At 41.0% G+C, this 23,050-nt stretch overlaps 1 protein-coding gene across 1 annotated transcript; it reads left to right on the top strand.

The window, feature by feature from the left end:
* Nucleotides 1-68: 68 nt before the first annotated feature.
* On the top strand, nucleotides 69-22,140 carry LOC121962974 (bile salt export pump-like). The gene is made up of 29 exons (XM_042513328.1): nucleotides 69-248; nucleotides 456-544; nucleotides 695-713; nucleotides 2,611-2,640; nucleotides 2,727-2,778; nucleotides 2,875-3,155; nucleotides 3,310-3,397; nucleotides 4,741-4,874; nucleotides 4,965-5,136; nucleotides 6,057-6,181; nucleotides 6,264-6,438; nucleotides 6,700-6,813; nucleotides 6,932-7,042; nucleotides 7,125-7,250; nucleotides 9,238-9,441; nucleotides 9,546-9,716; nucleotides 10,015-10,216; nucleotides 10,306-10,375; nucleotides 10,787-10,907; nucleotides 11,098-11,265; nucleotides 12,073-12,177; nucleotides 12,492-12,653; nucleotides 12,875-13,078; nucleotides 14,552-14,793; nucleotides 15,466-15,622; nucleotides 16,118-16,315; nucleotides 17,646-17,852; nucleotides 20,161-20,307; nucleotides 20,744-22,140. The coding sequence occupies exons 2-29, from the start codon at nucleotides 466-468 to the stop codon at nucleotides 20,942-20,944; spliced, it is 4,065 nt and encodes a 1,354-aa protein (XP_042369262.1). The 5' UTR covers nucleotides 69-248; nucleotides 456-465; the 3' UTR covers nucleotides 20,945-22,140.
* The last annotated feature ends 910 nt before the right edge of the window (nucleotides 22,141-23,050 follow it).

Here is a 23,050-nt window from a genome sequence, read left to right as displayed (position 1 = left end):
CACACACTCTGTCCCCGTGGTGCAGCCAATTCTGTTCAATAAGAGCATGTCAGTCAGTGCCAAGACACACAGTGAGTCGTGGCACGCTGCTACACGCTGAGTATAACAACTGAATGTGTGGATACGGGACTTTAAGCAGAGGAGTGCTGCTGTTGGTTTAATTTGACTTGACTCCTTTTGTTAGAACTCATCATTATTTTCAATCAAGGAGCAGAAAAATAGCTTTGTCTTAAAAAGGAAACGCGCAGGTAAGTCTCATCTCTATGTGGAATACGAATGTCTCAAATTCAAAAGACTTTTCATTTTCGTCAAAGTGGATGACTGCTTGAAACAAAACAACAAACAAATAAACAAACCCATAATGTACTCTCAAGTGGGGTTTAAATTTTGACAAGACTGTCACATGCTAATTGTTGTTATTTTTCTGAAACGTGCCATCTCTTTGCTTCTCCTAGATGAGTCAACATGCCGACTGGATCAGTAAAACTGCAAAGCATCAAAAAACTGGGACAGGAAAACCACAGCTATGAGTTTTCAGATGAAGGTAATGCACACTGACAGTGAAGACGCTCCATTACACAGAAACACTCTAAAAATCAGCCAATAACATGGATATCTAAATAAAACATTTTGGATGAGAGTTCCAGCTTCAGATGTAAATTGAAAAAAAATGTTGTTTCTTTTCGTATTTCAGAACCAGATGCCTCTAAAACGTAAGTACTCGAGAATATTTTCTGTGATTAAGGGAAATCTTGGATATAGTTTAAGATCCATGAATGACAGTGTTATGAGTAATACTCATTATGAGTGATGCTTGAAGTCTCGTGACAGCAGCCTCTTCACAGGAAATGTGGTAACTAGAAAGAGATGTTATCTCTGTGGAGGTCAGTGGCCATGTGGGCCTGCCCGCCAATCTGTGGGTGTGTGTGTTGGCAGGCATTTATGTGCTTTTGCTGATAGAGTCTCAGGTGAGACAAAAGGTAACATTTCCATTTATAGTGCACCTTTAACAGCACTGATCCATCAGAAATGAGTAATGAGAAATGCATTCTTAAGTAACACATTCCTGTCAAGAGACATGATTTTCTGCATGATAAGGGCTAACTCATCCTTAGTTTCGTTATTGATTAATCAGGATATTATTCTTTTGACCAATCATTTTGTGAAAAATGCCAACCACAGGCTCTCAGAGTTCTCAGTTTACAGCAATATAAAACAGAGAACAGCATCATATCCTCACACTAGACAAGATGGAAACATAACTGTTTTGCTAAAAACAACAGTTTTTGTTAATGGTCACAACGGACACAATCAAATATTAAAATAGTTGATGATTCATTTTCTGTGACTGATTCATCTACTAGTTGTTTCAGCTCTAACAAAACATGCATCATGAGTTCCTGCTTGTAACTGTTGTAATTATGGCCCTTAAAGTTGATCACGCTGCAGCGTAAATGCACTGTGAACGACATTCAGATCATAGAAGAGCAAACAACTATTTGCTATGTAAAAAATATAGAGACAAATGGCATCTTTCATCGAGCATGTACTCTTAATTATATGTTTTGCACCTGGGCAAATTTAGATACACAAGGAGTAATGACCGTGAAAAGTTTGTCAAAATTTGGCAACCTCTCTGGTCCCATTTCATTTCTTCAAACTTAGTGAGCTCTACTCTCCAGCCTTATACTGTATTGTTTATGTGGTTTCTTAAAACCGTGTTAGTTCTGAGCTACCCTTACTGTTCTCTCTCTTTCTTTTTTCTGCAATTAGTATGATCTTACCATCGTTTTTTTTTTTCTGCTGTTATGGCCCCCTTTTATTCATTTATTATTTAATTTATTTATTATTTGTAAATGAGTTTATGTGGCAGAGGTTGAGGTTGGGAGGGTGGGTGGGAAGATGGGAGTAAATTGTATTTGGTGTTCACTAAAGAGATCAATCAAACAGCATCCTGAGAAAAGCTTTAAGCCTAACACGGCGGTTACAGCTGATAACGGCGTCTAACCTACAGAGGCGAACAGTGTCGTTAAGCGCCCACCCACATTGCAGACGGTGAACTTTTATTTCACGTTATGGGAAATTAAGTGAAGTGTGAAGTTTTTAGGTTTGACTGATCAATTCTGGCACCAAAAAGAGGAGAAACCAAACACAAAGGGTGAGGCAGGATGAAGGGAAACTATCTGAACGGACTTACAGGCAATAGGTGGGCAAATCCAGGGGGCGTGGCTGTTGAGCAGGTCACGAACAGGATACAGGTTCAGGTTCAGGTTCCTTGTCATCATGGCAAATATAATGATCTGGCAGGGAATGAGTAAAAAAAAAAAAAAACTGGTTAGAAACTGCAAGGCTGACCCAGGTAAAGAAAATGTCACAAATCAGCATGAGAGCTGTTAGTTGACACACTACAGAAAATAAAGCTGCAGTTACGTTACATTACGCAGAACTTTATCCACAAAGGATACCTGTAACTGTGTCATTATACACAACAAAATTCCCTGACTTTTACAAAACCTTTTAATGTGATGTGATTTCATGACTCTTCCATGTCTTTGGCGACCCTGTAAAGTATTTAGCAGCTCAACATGTGTTCTGTCTTTTTCTATGCAGGAACGTGACAACTTCCAAGGATGATAGCAAGTGAGTAAAAGATAGCACCAGAGGCCCTTTATACTTTCACATATTCATCTCATATAGAAAACTAATTGATCCTCTATTCCAAACAGAGATAAGGGAAATGCGGAGCAACCAGCGATAAGAGTTGGCTTCTTTGAGCTGGTAAAATATTTATTTTCCACTATGTAAGCCTCATTCTTCATCCCAGCTTGAGATTTGTCCACTTAATTTAAACGTTGTGCTCCTCTGGCTGCCCAGTTCCGTTTTTCCACATGCAACGAGGTGCTGATGATGGTGGTGGGCAGTGTGTGCGCGGTGCTGCACGGCTCGGCCCAGCCCCTCATGCTGCTGGTGTTCGGCCTGCTCACCGACACCTTCATCGAGTACGACATCGAGCTCAACGAGCTGAACGATGACAGGAAGGAGTGCGTGAACAACACGATCCAGTGGAAGAGGAACTACACTGTGGTGAACGACTGGAGCCACATGAACAATTCAACATGGGAGATGCTCAGCCCGCTGAAGCCCAGGTCGTGTGGGTAAGTGGGTTATGAGAAATGCATGAGGTGGCTTTTTTTCAACATCAAATAAACTGTCAAAAGTGATTTCAAAAGTTTTACATCTGTGTTTAAGTGTACGTGGTTTTGTAGCCCTCATATATGATTCATTTACTGTACTTGCTCTCTCTTTCAGGATTCTCGACATTGAATATGAAATGACCAAATTTGCCCTCTATTATGTTGGAATTGGCGCAGCTGTCTTCTTGCTGGGATACTTTCAGGTTGGTTTTTTTAAATGTCATTGCTTTCATACAGAGAGACTCATCTAAAATTAGTCTGTGTCATCCTTGCATCCACTTTGAACCAGTTCAATCAGCATGACATATTTCGATCCTATCAGCTATGATACCTTGAAGGAAACGGTGTAACGCTGAAATCCTCTTGCTGTTTTAATATTATCCCTACAAACTTTTAAAAAGAGGTTGCGTGGCATCAGATTTTCTGAAAATAGCAGCTCAGACGACAGGAGAAAATTTTATTAAAATATTAGCCGACTCTGTTGGTCGGAGCACAAACGGATGGTGGATGGTGTCATTGTTCAAGCACTACTTTCGTTTTAAAGCTCCACTATCGGTTTATTAAGCATTAAATTGTTTAGAGATTGTATTCCACTTTCATAAAGTTAGGAGACGTATAAGAATTTTAAAAAAGAACGGCCAAATTTAAATCAGGAGGCAGAGATATCCTGATTTTAATCCTTAGTATTGATCAGAATTGCTGGATCCTAAATTTCCCATTGAGCAAGTCAATGTTTCCATATTAGACTCACCATGATCACATTTTTTTTTAAAGCACAGGCTTCATGTGAAAGATGTAGCCTCCAATCCAAAGCCGAGACATTAATAGAGCTTCTCCAAAACCACAGAAGATTTTGTACAACCATTTCCCCCTTTTGAACGAGCTGAACTTCATCATGTAAAATCAGTATAGTGCCTCTTTAAGAGTTAGATTTGGTTTCCTCTTTTAACCCAGCAAATATTGAGACTCTGAATGACCGTTGTTTAAATGTCCAATTAAGACGTCCCGTTATGGTTCAAAAATAGTTCCAAACTGAAAGTTGTGCCAACATCAGCTGCATTATCTACTCGTCATCTGGCTGTCCTTTATGAGCACCCTTGCATGTTGAAATATGACATTAACAGACACATAGAGCGTGACGTATGACCTGCGTATGAATCAGTGCAGCTCGAGTTGACTGCCTGATCTAGCTCACAGGCGTTGCTCCAGTTGACCCACTTGGGACTGATACCTCGGTCTCACGGGTGACAGCCCTGTGCTTTATCCTTTATCCACCAGACTTTCTGTCTATGTTGTTCCACTTTGGACGTAGATACAGTATCACCATCTGGCCGTTTGACTCACTGCCGCGTTGGCATTTTTGGTGTCAGTCCAGGACAAGTTTTGGCCAGGGACACAACATCACGGTCTGACCAATGTTTGCTGGGTAGCTTTAAAAAGGAGGTCAAAGGTCAGGGTCCTGATACCATTCTGTCGCCCTGCTTGCTTTTCTATCCAACAATGAACAAATCTGAGTGTTCCCCGTCTCTTACTGATACTCTCATAGATCTCCCTGTGGGTGACGGCTGCTGCCAGGCAGATTCGGCTCATCAGGAAATTATATTTCGGCAGGGTGATGAGGATGGAGATCGGCTGGTTCGACTGCACCTCTGTTGGGGAGCTCAACACTCGCATGTCAGAGTGAGTGGGACCATGATGACTTTATTTATCTCATGGAGCAGTTTGGAGCATCAGTGTGTACGTTTTACGGTGGTTATATCTGTCTTGCAGCGATATTAACAAGATCAATGACGCCATTGCGGATCAAGTTGCCATTTTCCTGCAGCGCTTCACCACCTTTGTGTGTGGTTTCTGCATCGGCTTTGTGAAAGGATGGAAGCTAACGCTGGTGATTGTTGCAGCAAGTCCACTGATCGGTATTGGAGCTGGTCTTATGGCCGTGGTGAGACCTCACTTCTCCGGACTTAATTTACTATTGACTTGATTTCTTGACGACTGTACTTGTTTTGACTTAACTTCTCGTGACCTGTTGATTGACCTCTCTTGACTTGTTGAATAATCTTATAGACTTTTTGACTAAATTTCTCTTGATTTCTTGATTGATCTCTTAACCTTTTGATTAACCTCTCTTGGCCAGGGTTCCTACAGCTCAAGGCAAGTGGGATTTAAGACTTTGATGCCACTTGGAATGAAATTTAAGAACAGAAGCCAATACTGAAGAAAAAACATGTACTAACATTAATAACTTACAGTTATGGGGTGATTTTTTAAAGTCTTACTTTATTTTATCATTCAAACATTTATTGAAACATAAGACATGAGTCTTTGGTTATGGTAATGCAAGAGGCATTTGGTTATTTATTGTTTTGAAGTTACCCCTTTTATTTAGAGCTTTTGCAATGAAATTAAGAAAAATCATAAAAATCACACCTCCAGTGTATAAGCATTTTAAGACTTTTGAAAGACTGATATAAGAAAATGTCTTTGCCAATCATGGCCTTATTTTTAGACTGATGGATTCAATGCCTTTTGAGACTTTTTAAGGATCTGCGGGAATCCTGCTCTTGACTTGTGAACTGATTTCTGCTGACTTGTTGATTGACCTCTTTTGACCTGATTAGTCTTGACTAGTTGATTAATCTCTCTTGACCTGTTGATTAATCTCTCTTGACCTGTTGATTGACCTCTCTTGACCTGTTGATTGACCTCTCTTGACCTGTTGATTGACCTCTCTTGACCTGTTGATTGACCTCTCTTGACTGGTTGACTTCTCTTGTCTCAACTTGTCGACTCTGCTTGAAATGACTTTCTGATTCGTCTTCACGTCTGCATCAACTTTGCGTGCCTCTGTGTTTCTTCTAGTTTGTGGCTAAGCTAACAGGGATGGAGCTGCAGGCCTACGCCAAAGCTGGAGCTGTAGCTGACGAGGTTCTCTCCTCCATCAGGACAGTCGCTGCTTTTGGTGGAGAGAATAAAGAGGTGCAGAGGTACACTTTGCCCGACGAAAGATTAAATTTTTCAAATATATATTTATATGCAGCTGAGGTGAGCTCCTCTATTCCTCTACAGGTACGACAGGAACTTGATCTCAGCGCAGCGCTGGGGCATCAGGAAGGGTCTGATCATGGGCTTTTTCACCGGATACATGTGGATGATCATCTTTCTGTGCTATGGTTTGGCGTTCTGGTATGGCTCCAGCCTGGTGGTGGATACTGAGGAGTACACACCAGGAACGCTACTGCAGGTATCACACTCATCATATTAATGAGACGCGGTTCAACCCAACCACAACTGACAGATTAGCACTGGAGCAGATGGCAAACTTTTCTTGTTGGGAGTTTAGATTATGCTTTAATTTGTGATTGGAGGTTTTTGTAACTAACTTTCCTTTATTTGGTTTTCTTAACCGACCAAACAAAAAAATTGTTTTGACAAAACTAGAATTACTGCCTTGATGTGGTATTCCTCCATTCCTTCCTATCATGTACTGACCTCTTTATTCCAGGTGTTCTTTGGTGTTCTGATAGCAGCAATGAATTTGGGGCAGGCGTCCCCATGTCTGGAAGCGTTCGCCGCGGGCCGTGGAGCCGCCACCATCATATTTGAAACTATAGAGAGAGTGAGAATGCTTCATGTTAAAATTTTGCAAGATATTAATCCTTACAAGGTATTGTACTTACACAGAAAAACATTGCCTCTTATTGACATGTCTCCTTTTTGAAATGTGCTACTGTCAGGAGCCGGAGATTGATTGTCTGTCTGAGGCTGGATATAAGCTTGACAGGGTCAAAGGAGATATTGAGTTTCACAATGTGACCTTCCACTACCCCTCCAGACCTGAAGTCAAGGTACTGGCTCAGGTCTACATTCATCATCACATAAAATTGAAGGTCGCAAACCATTTATAGGAAAACAATGTTACTGTCACAGATTCTGGACCAGCTTAGCGTTGCAGTGAAGGCAGGGGAGACCACAGCCTTTGTGGGTCCCAGTGGAGCTGGGAAGAGTACTGCTGTTCAGCTCATCCAGCGCTTCTATGACCCCCAAGAGGGCATGGTAGGTTTGACAGCTGAGACACTCAAGTCAGGACCGCTGTCCTGCATTGACCGTGACACTCACATTGACACTTTTCACACGCTCTCATTCCACCCGTCCATTTACTCATGCAATAAAATTTTATAGGCCTACCTGATAACATCACGGTATTAAACCGGACCCTCACAGCACACAGACAGAGCAGCATAGCACAACAGTAAAACAACCGTCAAGTGAGGCGTCCTTTGTGAAAACCCAGTCAAGCCAGCAGCAGCCTGGATGTCGGTGCATGTTTGTTTGTTCTGTTACGTCACAGTAATAATTTCTTTCATTTTATGCACAAAACAAAACCATCCCCAAAAGTTTGATAAAATAGATTGCATAACAGGTTTGCTGAAAAGTAGTGCAATAGACTTCTGTTTAAAATGGCCCTGATTTTAACAATAAACTGTTTCACTGCAAATTACTGCACAAGAAAAGTCAGCTCAAATGATACTGTCAATTTAAACCCCCATAAATTAAATAAAGTAATGTTTTCCTTCAGAGGTTTGCTGAAATTTTCAATATATCCTGTTAAGAGTAAGCAGGATTTATACTTTAATCGACACCGTAGCATCACGTGCAAGATGCAGACCTTTTGGGTTTTTTTGTGGGTTTTTTTGGTTAAATGAAAAACATTTCCCCTCATAGAAACAAAGTTTTTCTTTAATAATATTTCGAAAATTAGAAGAAATGTGAAGACATAAAGACCCCACTTTTAGTCTGCTAGCTGCTATGCTAATGTATGCAATGGGAAATGTCATAGGCTTATGCTAATAATGTAGGCATGTTGCATATAAGGGGAAAAACTTTTCTGGTATAAGACAATTGTTTTGTCGGTAAACCTTTTAAAAGTTATTGTGGAGCTGTTTTAACGCGATATTTCTTGGCTTCATATGAGTAGAGGGGAAGTCAGCTAGCTGCATGGCTAATTTATGAGTTGTAAAATGTCATAGGCTTTTTCTAATGCGTTTAGCATGTTGTATTTGTGGAGAAAATATTTAAAAATGTCTGTACACTTTGTGACTTCAAAACTGGGGTTTTAACAAAACCATTTTTTTGGACTGTTTTTTAATATTGTCCCTATTAAGCCATGTTTAAAGTGTTTTAGATGTGTTACTTGAATTAATTAAACTTTACTACAGAGACTCAGCACAGTGGCACAGAAACCTCACAGCCATCTAGCATTTGAAATGTAACTGCAGAGCAGCGCAGACACATCAGTGCACAAGTATAAATCCTCACAACAGCATCGGCCACTTGCACAAGCTCAGGCGCAGACACTTATTATGACCATGTCAAATCTAAAATCACTTTACTATTCAGTTGCTTTCAAAAAAATGAAAGAGAAAATTAATTCCAAATACATGCCCTCATACTTCCACTCCCATTAAATCTTTTCCCTCAAAGGTTCGCTGAAATGTTCAATACAATCCTGTTCTGTGCGACCCTGACTATGGCTGTGATGTAAAATCTGAGGTCATATTACTATCTCACTCCTAACTCAATTTAAAAGTTGGCAGCCCTGCTCTCTCAATATACTGTGATTCTTCTATCACTGATCCTTTTTGTCAACTCCTGCGATTGAAGATTCCCTCGACCCACTGTAGCTGCCGACTCCTTCTTTTAAAGCTTTATTCTAGTCGATTCAAAAATAACCACCCCCCGAGGGTGATAGAAGTACATGATAATCTGTTTCATTATTCAGCCAATGGGTCCTAACAGCCTCATTTTTCACTTTTACTGGAATTAGAGGCCTTTGTACACCTTACTCTCTTATTCCTTTCAGCTTCTCCAGAAGGAAAAAGCCTCTTACAGCATAATGAAGATTATACACAAGACTAACAACCCTACCATTTGGAACTAGCATTGTTGCAAAAAAAAAAAAAAAAAACACATTATAGCAGCAAAGTACTATAATAGCATCATCCATCAATTTTAGCCTAACCAGCTGTGTCCCCCACCTCAGGTGACCCTGGACGGTCATGACATCAGAGGGCTGAACATCCAATGGCTGCGTTCCCTGATTGGCATTGTGGAGCAGGAGCCTGTGCTGTTTGCCACGACCATCGCCGAGAATATACGCTATGGTCGACCCGGCGTCTCCATGGAAGACATCACCAGTGCTGCAAAGCAGGCCAACGCCTACAACTTCATCATGGACCTGCCGCAGGTGAAGCCGCACAGAGGATCTGAGTAATAAAGTTTCATTATTAGGATTGAAATTCAAATTCAAAGTAGTTTTAACAACTTTCCCTGTATTTTGTAACCTGACAGAAATTCGACACCTTGGTGGGGGAGGGAGGGGGTCAGATGAGCGGCGGACAGAAGCAGCGTATTGCCATTGCTCGAGCGCTGGTCAGAAAACCTCGTATCCTGCTGCTGGACATGGCAACCTCTGCCCTCGACAACGAGAGTGAGGCTGTAGTTCAAGAGGCTTTGGACAGTGTAAGTCTGACTGGTGTATGTGCTGAAATTGATTCTGTTTTCGTCTCAGGTTTGGATGCTATAGGGAACGTCATAAAACAGAAAAAAGTCACTTTCTCTTGTCATATAATGGCATGAGAAAATCTTGCCACATTTCTAATAGAGCCAATTATGAAAAGTACATAAAATAAGAAAACAGATCCACCTCATAGCCAAAAAAGAGGGAAAAATATTGGTAAAATGTGAATTCACACTTAATTTTTGCAGAGAAGATCTTAAAGATCAGAACTGATACACCAATGTGTGTTTGATTTCACAGGTACGCATGGGTCGCACCACCATCTCCATCGCCCACCGGCTGTCCACCATAAAGAACGCTGATGTGATTGTTGGCTTTGAGCACGGCCGAGCCGTGGAGAGGGGCAAACACGATGAGCTGCTGGAGAGGAAGGGAGTCTACTTCACTCTCGTCACCCTGCAGAGCCAAGGGGACAAGGCTCTGAATGAGAAGGCTCGGGAAAGTAGGTCCAACTTTGGGCGAAAATATCTCAGAAACACAAAAAGTTGTACTGATCGTGATCATCACTCTTTGTTGTCTCTATTTCATCAGTGGCTGACGATGAAGAGGAGCCACAGAGGCTAAATCTATCCAGAGCAGGCAGCTACCGTGCCAGTTTGAGGTATGAAACATTCCCAGTCGCCTCGCCCCTCATCGTTTGCTTACTTGTGTATAATATCCTTTCCCTGCTCCTGCCTGTGCATCTAAATAGGGTTATTACAGTAGTCATTTTGAGGCTGAAATTGAGGCGTGTCATGGTGCAAACTGGCACCTTCATTTACTTAATTACCCTCTTAAATTCACTACGACACTTGGAGCATTTAGCTGACACTATCATCCAGAGCCACTTAAAAGTTCAACAGCAGAGGAGGTTTCAGGTCCTCTATCACATCCATTAAAAGCACCTACTAATTTGCTCAAGAACAACAGCAGCAGCAATATATTCCTGTGTCCTTCGACTAATCATGTGCATTAAGTGATGTATATAAAAGCAGCTCCTTTTTTGAGTTGGAAAGTGTTTTTGTTTTTGCAGAGCCTCTATTCGCCAGCGGTCCAGATCTCAGCTGTCCAATCTGATCCCAGAGTCCTCTGTTCCCATTGCCGGAGAGCTCGGCCCCAGAGCCTACGCTGTGTCACAGGCAGACAAGTCCGAGGTGTGTGTGCCGCTGGAGTGTTTGCATCCAATTTTATACGTGGGTGGCTGAAGCAGGTCAACAGTGATTACATAGCGTTAGAGTGTAAAGCCTCTTCATGGAAGTTTTTTTTGTATCGATCCACAGACAGTACACACAGTTAAAAGCTTTGACTGTCTGCTGATGCATATTTGTCCGTGTGAATGCTCAGAATGCCGTCCTGGAGGAAGAGGAGGAGGTTGTGGAGCCTGCTCCAGTTTCCAGGATTCTGAAGTACAACCTGCCTGAGTGGCCATATATGCTTTTTGGATCCTTTGGGGCTGCCATAAATGGAGGGGTCAACCCTGTTTACTCTCTACTGTTCAGTCAAATCCTGGCGGTGAGCAGCAAGACCTAAACAAAGACTTTATAAAATGTACAAATGTAAAATATACGTGGAAAAGGAGAGTTCATGAGAGAAACCAAATTGTAAAAACGTTGATGTTAGTTTCCTGGCTGTAATGCAAAGTCAGAAAATAATTGTCTGACAGCAACAATCTCTACCACTAAGTGAAAAGAAGTACTCAAACCAGTGGCAAAATAACTGAAAAGCTAATATCGCTGGCATTAGTTAAAATCTAATATTAACACTAACTGCTACAAATATGTAAGAAAAAAATAGCTAATACAGCCTGTTCAAATGCTGTGACTGCAAGGCTAGCAGTGGCTAACTGTCAGCTAACGAGCATTTCTGCATCATGTTGCATTTGCATGTGATCATGTCGGGGATATGTTTTAACAACACTGTGGTTAAGTTTTGGCACAGAAACCTGTGGTTAAGTAAATATATCTTTGCTAAATATATCTTGTTAAAGAGGCACTACCTTGGCAGGGAAAGCAGCAATGTCTTGGTTAAAAAATAACTGTTGTTCTTGGCACTATCTAAAAAGTGACAGGCTGCGACAAAAACACCTACATTTGGAGCCTTAAAAGCAGCAAGAAATACAGTGACGAGTTGCTAAAACGCAACTGGGCGGGATATTTTCCCTGCTGTGTATGCACATTATGTATGTATGTTGATGATGGTCTTGATGGATATTAACATGCTGTTGTACTTGCATGTATGTCTGTGTGTGTCTGTGTGTGTATGTGTGTGTGTGTGTGTGTGTGTGTGTGTGTGTGTGTGTGTGTGTGTGTGTGTTTGCAGACATTCTCGGTAACAGATCCTGTGGCTCAGAGGAAGGAGATTGATAGTATCTGCTTGTTCTTTGTCATGGTCGGCGTGGTCTCTTTCTTCACGCAGATGCTGCAGGTAGAGTAACAGTCTGCTCCAGCAGGACTGATTGCTTTGCTGCCTCTGTACTGCCGTCACCCCCCGCACATCTTCAAGGTTGGGGGAAAGTCACAAGAGATCTTCTTTATTCAGGCAAATTAATACCTCCTTTGGATAAAAAAGATTTCCCTCCATCCTGCAGAGATGCTGTTCAATGATTGATGCATGAGTTCTGAAACTCCTGGGGTACAGGGATGGCAAAGGCGCTTTTTTTCCAGATGAGTTATATATTACGTTATGCTGAAGATCACTGTGTTATTTTGGATTTAATAAAAAATGTCCTGTGTCTCCAGGGTTACGCATTCTCCAAGGCTGGAGAGCTGTTGACCCGCAGGTTACGGCGGCTCGGCTTCCGAGCCATGCTGGGCCAAGAGATTGGCTGGTTTGATGATCACAGGAACAGCCCCGGAGCTCTGACCACGCGCCTGGCGACCGATGCCTCGCAAGTTCAGGGAGTGAGTTACAGCCTCAGTGTGAAAAGATGGTGATTTTGAAAGAGTCATTCAACTCTATATTCAGCAATAACATGGCAGAACTGGATAATGTAACGTCACTGATTTATTTTTCTTGGTATCCTGACTACTTAAATTCTGCTTGGATGACTGAGTTAAATCCGTGAGAAGAATCAGCACGCTGCACAGTAGCATTATCCTCCTTTCAAACGTCTTCTTCACAGGCCACGGGCTCGCAGATCGGCATGATAGTCAACTCTCTGACCAACATCGGCGTGGCCGTCCTCATGTCCTTCTACTTCAGCTGGAAGCTCACGCTGCTCATCCTGTGCTTCCTGCCGTTCCTTGCTCTGTCGGGTGGCTTCCAGGCTAAGATGCTGACAGGGTTCGCAAAGCAGGACAAGCAGGCGATGGAGGCCGCCGGACGGGTCAGACATTGCTATTTATACTGTACAACTTCACCACAATTCTACTTTCGCGGAAACGGTGACATAACCGACTTATCTCACAGCTGCTATGAGGAAACTTAACAATAGTGTCTATTTTAGGCTCCAGGACCCAAATGCTCAGGAGTGAACTGATGGGATTTTGATTTTCAGATTGGATCAAATCTTGATAATGGGTTATTCAAAGGGAAAAAAAAGAATCTAAAATCGTATTAGATAATGTAATCCAGCCTTCAGTATGTGTTGTTCAAAACTTTTTGTAGGATTGGGGTATCTTTGATCCAAACAATCCAGATTATCATGATCCCAGCAGAGGGATGGATTCAGGGTGGATTTCAGGAAAAAAATGTAATAAAATATTTTATAAATATGTAATATATATATATATATATATATATATATATATATATATATATATATATATATATATTATATATATATATATATATATATATATATATAACCATACACTAGTATTATTATAATGCAGATATGGGAAAACTTAACGTTTTTTTTAAATTTTATTTAGTTTAACTTAATGTTTTGGAGATCATATTTTGGCTTAAAGTGCCCAGTTTTGTTGTTAAAGCGAGAGGAAAAAAAAAGGACCACTTCTGTGGCTCAAACCCGTCTGGAAACGCAGCAATTTGTCGCTAAAAAACATCCATGTTCATTGACTGAAAAGCCACTGAAAACAGTGATGACTAACAAATGTCTCTCTTATATACTGCATCACTTTTAAAACTTTGATAGGATAAAGTACATATGAGGTGTACAAATGAATTATATCAAAGGTTTGCAAAAATGTACTATGTCAAAATGGATTATCTGATCCTGGAGTACAAAACATGGGATGGTCATTCTGATCCAGATTATATTTTCTGAACAAATGGGCCTAGGTTGCAGTTGTTTCTCATCACTGCAGAAAAGCTCCACGGTGCTACAGCTGAACTCAGATCTTGATACAGTAACATTTTATTAGCTGCTCCTGTAATTTGGCGGTAAGTTAAACACAGAGCTAACACTGTCGGGCTCTGTTCCTACTGGGGCCACCCAGGCTTAAAATGCTGTCTTGGTAGAGACAACACATAGTGAATAAAACCTCGGGACAATACAGTGAGAGCCAAAAAGTTCACAATCAAAGAAAAAGTTAATTCACTATGAACTTCCTTTCCACTATCTCAATTATCTCCCTGCAGTAAACCCCACCCATCCCAATGAAGTGGATTAGATGAAAGTTTAATGATCCCTGTGGGGGGAAATTGGCTTACTGCTGCAGCATAAAATAGGATATAGATAAGAACAGAGCAAATGCTTTATCTATATCGAAGTCTCCCAAAAAACATGTAGGGATTAGGAATCACTTCTATTAAACTATCTGCATCTTTTCCCTCCTGTTTTTTACCGTGCCATTTAATCTGGTATTGGAATTTAACCCGAGTCCTTTTTATGCAGATTTCCGGCGAGGCGCTGAATAACATCCGGACCATCGCAGGCCTGGGGAAAGAAAGGGTGTTTGTGGAAATGTACGAGGCACAGCTAGATGCTCCGTACCAAGCATCCCGAAAGAAGGCAAAGGTTTACGGAGCCTGCTACGGTTTCGCCCAGTGCGTCGTCTTCTTAACCAACTCCGCCTCCTACAGGTTTGGAGGTTACTTGGTGCGACAAGAGGGGCTCCATTTCAGCTTAGTGTTCAGGTAAGAAGGCTAGCGAGTGGGGCGCCAAAACTTGGGGAGAAAATGACGAAATGTGCTTGATGGTCAGCAAAACGTTGTCGCACATATTAAAGCTACATTATGTCATTAGCTAGCCTACAGGAAATATGTTTGCTGTTATGCGACATTACAGAAAAAGTTGTTAACCGAAGATTACTTTAAGAATTAATTTCACTACACACAAAAAAATGTCATGACTTTTGCAAAACTTTCAAGGATTTAAGTGTTTACACGACTTTCCCAGGCCTTAAAAATGAGACTGTGAAATTTAGTGACTTTTCCAGGTTTTCAATGACCGTGGGAACCCTGTTATTGTCATTTATAACTACTTTCAGGCTATACTGAATTTTATCAGTAATATTTCCTTTTTTAATTTTTTTTCAATGGAGGACCTCACCACAACGAAAACTACTGTATAGGGACATAATTCAGGAATGCAAATATATGTAAAAGCTATTGCTTAAAATTCAAACCATAAATATCATCTAAAGATGGCTCTGATTTCACAACTATGTTCAGAATTATGACTTTTAAAATTGAAAATCTATTGCTTCTGGGGAAGGAGGAAGGAAACAAAGCTGTGGTGAGGCAGTGGATATATAAAAAGATACAGCGACTGATACATGACTTACATAATGCTGCTCTCTCTGGCAGGGTCATCTCAGCCATCGTCACCAGTGGCACAGCCCTCGGCAGAGCCTCTTCTTACACACCCGACTACGCCAAGGCCAAGATTTCTGCATCACGTTTCTTCCAGCTGCTGGACCGTGTGCCTCAGATCAGCATCTACAGCGATAAGGGAGATAAATGGGTATGAGGGCATATGTTATGCTTCATGTTATGTGCTATTCTGCCAAAAGCGCACGCCGAGGGTGTAATAAAATGAGTGCCGCCCGCACTTTCCATGATAGATTCAGAGAAGAATCCAGATGAAAAGTCTAATTTATTTTTCCTTTATTGCTTTACTTATTAATTTTAAATTAGTCGTGACAGAGATGTGTAGATGGAGAGAGGAGACGAGGAAGGATTGTTAGCCCTTTCATCACATATTGCTCATCTGAAGGAAAGAAAATCCAGAAAATACGAGCACACAGAGCCTCTTAAAAAATGTGAGGCATTTTGAACAATAAAAAAAGCTCCTAAGACAGTTATATGAAATTAAACTCTTTACTTCCCGTGTGATTGGAGAGTCTGAGCTGCCTTGTGTGGACAGGAGGTGGCACCCTAACACATCAAAAAACCCACACTAACCTTTGTTCTCTGTCATTGTTTGTGTTTCCTCCCCCTCCCTCTGCTGTGTTTTCAGGATAACTTCCAAGGGAACATTGAGTTCATTGACTGTAAGTTCACCTACCCCACCAGGCCTGACATCCAGGTCCTGAATGGGCTGAATGTGTCTGTGAAGCCCGGCCAGACACTGGCCTTTGTGGGCAGCAGCGGCTGTGGGAAGAGCACCAGCATACAGCTGCTGGAGAGGTTTTACGATCCTGACCATGGCCGAGTGGTGAGAACACACAGAAAAATACTGCAGATACGAAGTGTATTATGAATAGCTTGTAAGTCTGTTCTGGAAATGGTACAATTTTGAACTACTTGCCCTTGAGTATTTCCATATTCTGCTACTTAATACTCCTATTTTGCACTATTTATAGGGGAACATTAATTAAACCATTTTACTATATTAAATGTATCTGACAGCTAAAAATTACTCACTATTTTTCACACATAACAACCTAATAGTCATTAAAATGAGCTCCAACTCAACCAGCAACAATAGTAAAATACTACTTATACCAAATAACTAAATAAAACCAAACTTATCAGAAACAGAACAAACACTTGAAAATACAACAGTGTGATAAGAACTACTTAATATCACAGCAACTGTTTTTTAGGAAAAATTGATTTGATGTGAAATAATAACTTTTAATTTGGCCCATGTTCCATCTGCGTACATGCAGGGGGCGGGGTTTATATCCTATACTGCAGCCAGCCACCAGGGGGCAATAAAGATGTTTTGGCTTCACTTTTGGGGAGCTGACATGCTGTCCATCTTTATATACAGTCACGGGCATAAACAGTTTGCTAAAATATCAGTTATATAAGCTTAGGATATTAGATATTAGGCGTAAGTGTTGCATTTACAGCTTGTTTGCCCACAAACAACCAAACAAAAACCAGTTATTTTAGATTCTGAGAAAGATGAAAACACCTCCTTCACTAGGGATACTGTTATGGTTTAGAGGAATCTGGTGAATTCTTTGCAGATTTCAACAAGGATCATTATCACACCGTCACAGCAGATGTTGACCTTTATTAAAATGTCAGATATGTCATTGTGAAATGAATAAGTCATGCAGTATGTATCGTCTGCTTTCAGCTTACGCTCTCACGAGGCTCAGTTGTACCTAGACTGTCACTGTTTAAAGTCAAATCAGAAATCTGTCAAAGTCAAAGAACAATTGTTGGACATTCAGTGATTGAAGCACTTCTGACTCTCATATCACTTAATTTCCTTTATCCATTAGACATTTCTGCTGACTGTGTGCTTTATCTTTAAAAAGGGGCACTCCATCCAGGAAGGAGGTTTGCCTTAGTGCCAGGAAGGGATCCCTGCCAAGATTCAAATGGCCTTAATTGTGTTGGAAGTGGTTTGGAAACGCCTGGTCCTGATTCTCTGTTTGAGATTTAAAAAAGGCAGTAACACCTCTGCATAGTTAGGAGAGAAATCACAGTGGAGATGGTGTTATGATAGCTCATTAAGTGGATTGTATTTCCAGTCTTTGCTTATTGTATTGCTTTCTCCTAATGGTAAAATCAATCGCTTCTCGCAGCTGATTGATGGCCATGACTCGACTGGTGTCAACGTGCCCTTCCTGCGTTCAAAGATTGGCATCGTGTCCCAGGAGCCCATCCTGTTCGACTGCAGCATAGAAGAGAACATCAAGTACGGTGACAACTTGCGGGAAATCAGCGTGAATGAGGTCATCGCTGCCGCCAAGAAAGCCCAGCTTCACGACTTTGTCATGTCACTTCCTGAGGTACTGTGGACATTTTGTGTGGGACGTTTGTGATGAGAACTCAAACGTAGAGGCACGGCGGGTTGAAATGAGGTCTACTTTGTTTATGTTAACATTGGCAACAGTCAGTGAAGCAAAAGTAAAAGGGGAGCCGGCAAACACAGACATCATGAAGAGAACAAAGGCACAACAGATGATCTGGTGAATGGCAGCAGAAGAGAGGCTGGTTTATACACACACTGCGGTTGATCAGGGACACAAGTTGCTCGATGTGTGAACGATAGGCTGGTGTGCCAAGTGCGTATCCTTTAAAATCACAAGGTGTCCTTCAAAATGCCACTACATGTTCCAGCTGATCATTTCCTCTTAAAGAGATTTTCACAAACTTGTAGGGAGCAACTTTAATACTAAAAGGAATGGCGTAATGGTGACCTGTTTACCTCTGCCCACTATTTGTCTACAGGCTGTTGCACTGACATTTAGACGTAGTTGGTGCATGCAGACCTGTGTCACATCTACAGCAAAATCATCAACACTGCAGAAAATAGTTTTCCAGGGGCAAACTAAAGGGATACTTCACCCCTTTCCTTCACCATTTTAGTATTAAAGAAGTATTTCACCGATATAAAGAGGGTCCTCACATAAAACTAATCCGCATCTGCCGTAAAAAGACGCAAATACTTTTGAAATTGGTGCTACATGAGCAGAGAAAACAAAGAAAATGACACTTTTGCTCAATTGGTGGAAAACCTACAACTACCCGAATGCATCGTGGTCATACCAGACCAATAGATGCTTTCGCTTGGGGGTGACATAACATGAATGGGCCGTGTGAAACAACTGCAGCTGGTGATCTCGTGTTACAGTGAAACAGTGAGCTAAAACATTTTTCTACAAACATTTGAGGCATGAAATAGTGACAGAATCTTGGTTTATATTTGATCAGTGCTGCCAAGTTCGAGTGTTTGATCTCAGTTTTTCCAGCCTCTCTCTTCACTGTGCAACAGGCGGGATGGCGCCAGCTTCCTGTTCACAATATCTGGCTATTACAACTAAATAGGGAATTAAATATGTTTTTGAGGACATTTTTGGAGACCAGTCGGTGGTGCAGTAACATAATCTTGATTTATATTCAATCAGCTCTGCCTAGTTTTACCATCTGATCGGATTTCAGTCTGAGTTTGAAAGACCGAGAGAGGGGAAGATAAGTCTATTGATCAGCTCTACACTCTTTGTGTCCATGGTGTCTCATCTACACACACACACACACACACATCATTTTCATACAAAGCTGGTTAAAAACCAGTAAAGTATCCCTTTAATTACCCATCCTGTATTACAATGAATTTGTGAAGACAACATTGTTTTTCTTGCATGCCTCAGGTGAACAAAGAATCCAAAAAGAGCAAACATTGTTGATATATTGAAGCCATTGGGGACCATTCTTTGTTCACTGAAAAGCATGCATGAAATCAATGTTTTCTTTACAAATTCAAAGGAACACTGTGAGTTATTGATAGATACATAATCATTTGGGTGGTGAAGCATGCCAATAATAAGTAATGCACCCTTGATCTCCAGTTTAAATTCTGTTATTTCAATATGGTGTCACTCAGTCACAGCGACTGACCAAAAGCCAGTTTACAAGCTTCTAATAATTGTATTTTCCCAAAATGCTGATGCATTACATGAGACTCAAAACCTTCAGCAGGAGACTGATTGCGGTCACTTCAAAGTACAGGCCGACTGATACTGCATTTTTAAGGCTGATATACTTAGGAGTTTTAATGATATATCGTATGATGGTCTTTTTTTCATTTTTTTTTAAAAAACACATATAATCAGTGCTCTCTAGTTGAAAGGCTCCTTAGTTTTTGGGAGTTTTTCGTAACTTGGCCTGTTAGGAGCTGTTAGCCTTAGGATGTTTTGCACATACAGTCCCAGATGAAGGTGAGAAAGTCTGAGGGTGAGTTCTGGAAAGTTCCATTAATACAGGGCCTAAGGGGACTGAGAGAGGTCTGAAGCTGAGAGACAGAATGTGTCCGCATGATATTTCCTCACTGTTGCTCATTGTTTTTAAAAAAGGACACTGAATCAAAGTAAGGATCTTTACACCTCAACACCATTAAAATGCAATGGTCCACATGGGGATACGATATATTATGATGTCATACGATACGATACAATACGATACGATACGATTCGATAAGATACGCCACAATTCAACAGGATACAGGGTTGGAAATTAGCACCAGCAGGTTTAAGCAACATTCTTTAAAAGTTTGATAGAGGAACACATGACTTACCATAATGTTCTTTTCTGCCTCAGAAATACAACACAAATGTCGGCGCCCAGGGTTCTCAGCTGTCTCGTGGTCAAAAGCAGCGCATCGCAATTGCCAGGGCCATCATACGTGACCCCAAGATCCTGCTTCTGGATGAGGCCACCTCCGCCCTGGACACTGAGAGCGAGAAAGTAAAGCTTAAAAGAACTGAGCGACATCGTCATTATTTTTTAAATTCACACACATCAAATCGAAGCAGAGCGTGGCTGCTTGATATTCTTTGGGCACGGAGAGCAAGGAAGGCCAGCAGTTAATTACTATTACCATTAACATCATTATCATTCATCATCTCTATTATCATCACCAGCAGTTCACAGTTCACACCAGCCCTCCAGCAGAGCCTCTTTAAGATGTGGGCCGATGCTGTAGCTTTTCCAGCTCGAATAGCTGAACCATGCTGCGGAGCAAAGAGGCCTCTGCAGCGCACTGATACACTGGAACATTCTAATGATAGTAATCAACGCATGATTGTGAAATTACTATAATTGTGGGGCTTGTGTGTGTGCTGACTGGGAGAAGATGATGATGGTTCTTGCCTCTGTGTGTGTGTTTTTATGCTCGTGACAGACCGTGCAAGAAGCCCTGGACAAAGCCAGAGAGGGCCGGACCTGCATCGTCATCGCCCATCGCCTGTCCACCATTCAGAACTCTGACATTATCGCCGTCATGTCTAGGGGCTATGTGATCGAGAAAGGAACGCACGACCAGCTCATGGCGCTGAAGGGAGCCTACTACAAGCTGGTTACCACGGGAGCACCAATCAGCTAACTGCCCCGGGAAACCACAGCCAATTAGCGAGGCAGCCGAGAGGAACGAATGTAAGGAGCAGTGTTATCGCCGTACATCCAGAGACAGATCAGGACCGGAAGTATGCCATAGCCTGTAAAGAAAGTAAAATACACTGATTCACTCTCATAGTATTTATTTTTGGTTGGGGACACTGTTTTAAAGAGAGGGATTTTGTTGGGGTGTTTTAAGGTAATTAGGGACTGTACTTTATTTATCAGAGTAGGAGGGCGGCTGCGGTGTGACTTTTTTTAAGATAATGACCCTCCCCAGAGATACAGATATTTTTCGTTGAGCCTCCCTGAGTGACTGGGGGGAAATGGCCCTCCTTCCACTATAAATAACCACATTTCACTGTTTCTGGCCAAGATAAATGGAGTGACTTTGGAGATTTTCAAAGAAAACATGTCTTGAAAACCCACTTATAGGTTTTGAATTTCTGAGTCAAATCAAAAAACAACTCCCCCCATAGTCCCTTCGTTACTAATTATCTTTCTGTTATATTGGCATTTTTTGGTCTTTAGCCTAAATTTGATGCAGCGGTATTCAACAAATGTGCACCACAGTTCACCACAGTCTACTGCTTCATCCAGTCCTTTGGTGGTAATGTGCCTGTGAGCTGGTTTTATTACCAACAATAATCGACAGGCATGAAGCTCTTAAATTTCAAGCCAAAATATTGCATTATTCATGTCCAGACACAACACAGTCATGGCAAAACACCCACAAATGGTGATCATTTACTGTACTCTTACTGTACTATAAAAAAGATGATTCTTGTTACTGAGCTTTATCAGTATTATACATCATATATTTATATTTAATATCGCATAATTTTATTAATGGTTTTAAAGAAATACATAAGTTTCTATCTTGCTGTGTAAAGATGAACAGATTGATACCACTCTGATGTATGTAGACTAATTATTAGCCAGACTGAACGGCTAGTTAGCTTAGCTTATCCTAATGATTGAAAGCAGGGGGAAACAGTTAGCCTGGCTCTGTCCCACCAGATCCTCTGAAGCTCACTCTTTCACATTACAGCACATGACTACAGTAAAAACACAACGTGTCGTCTTTACGGAGTTTAGACAGGTGCAAAATCAGACAGGACCGGGCTAGCTGGTTTACCCTGCTGCTAGATTTTAGGTGGAGCTATGCTAGGCTAAGCTAAACATCTCGCCCTATATTTTGCCTTATATTAGGGTTGTGTTGTTTGTTAAAATACTCTATATAAACGATCTCTCATGTAGTATTTTTCTGCAAGCTCAGAGTTCATAAGTTTTGTCTGCCTATGTTTTCAGATATGGCGTTATCAAGAGTTCAAGAAAGTCCTTTTTTTGGTTGACGGTAAAAAAATACATTAGAATTTTAGTTGTTTATAGATTTTGGTCATAATATGCACACAATAAAAACAGCCTTATCTTTTTCATCTGTCTTTATGCCTTTAAATTTCCTGCCGTATGGTAGCTTACTAATTTTTTTGCTTCTGTGGCTTCTAGATGCTGACAGTAGCCTACATATTGCCCATTTGAGAAAATGACCAAAAATGCCATACGTGGTATGGCATAAAAAGTCAAAACATAACTTACCAAAAATGAAAACCACATTAACCACTTCAACATGAAGTATATTGTGTACACACAATATAAAATTATAATAAATAATTCCCGTTTAGTGCCCATGAGTTTACAAATTCAATTTGAAGGCAGCACGATTTATAATACAGGAATGACGGTTTATCTTCCCATTTAGCTCCCAGCAAGAAAGTGAATATTTCCCTAAATGTCAAATGATCCTTTAACATTTCAATAGACAGGAACCATTCAAAACCAAAATACCATGATGTCTCAATTTGTATGTGCTTTAAGATAATTCCTTTAAATTGCTTGGTCAGATGTATTCCTTAATTCTGTATGGATAGTTCTATTTTTTATGCTTTATGTGAGAATTAAATAAACCATCAAAGTCTCTGACCTCCACTGAGTCTTATGTAGTGTTTGCACAAGTATGAAGGATGGTCTCATTAATCAAACACGTCCCAGAGAGCTCTGATAAACTTGCTTGCAGTCTTAATGAGCACCTGGC

This window comes from Plectropomus leopardus, chromosome 24 (assembly GCF_008729295.1).
Source record: "Plectropomus leopardus isolate mb chromosome 24, YSFRI_Pleo_2.0, whole genome shotgun sequence".
NCBI lineage: Eukaryota > Metazoa > Chordata > Actinopteri > Perciformes > Serranidae > Plectropomus > Plectropomus leopardus.
This window is presented reverse-complemented; position numbering and strand designations above follow the sequence as displayed.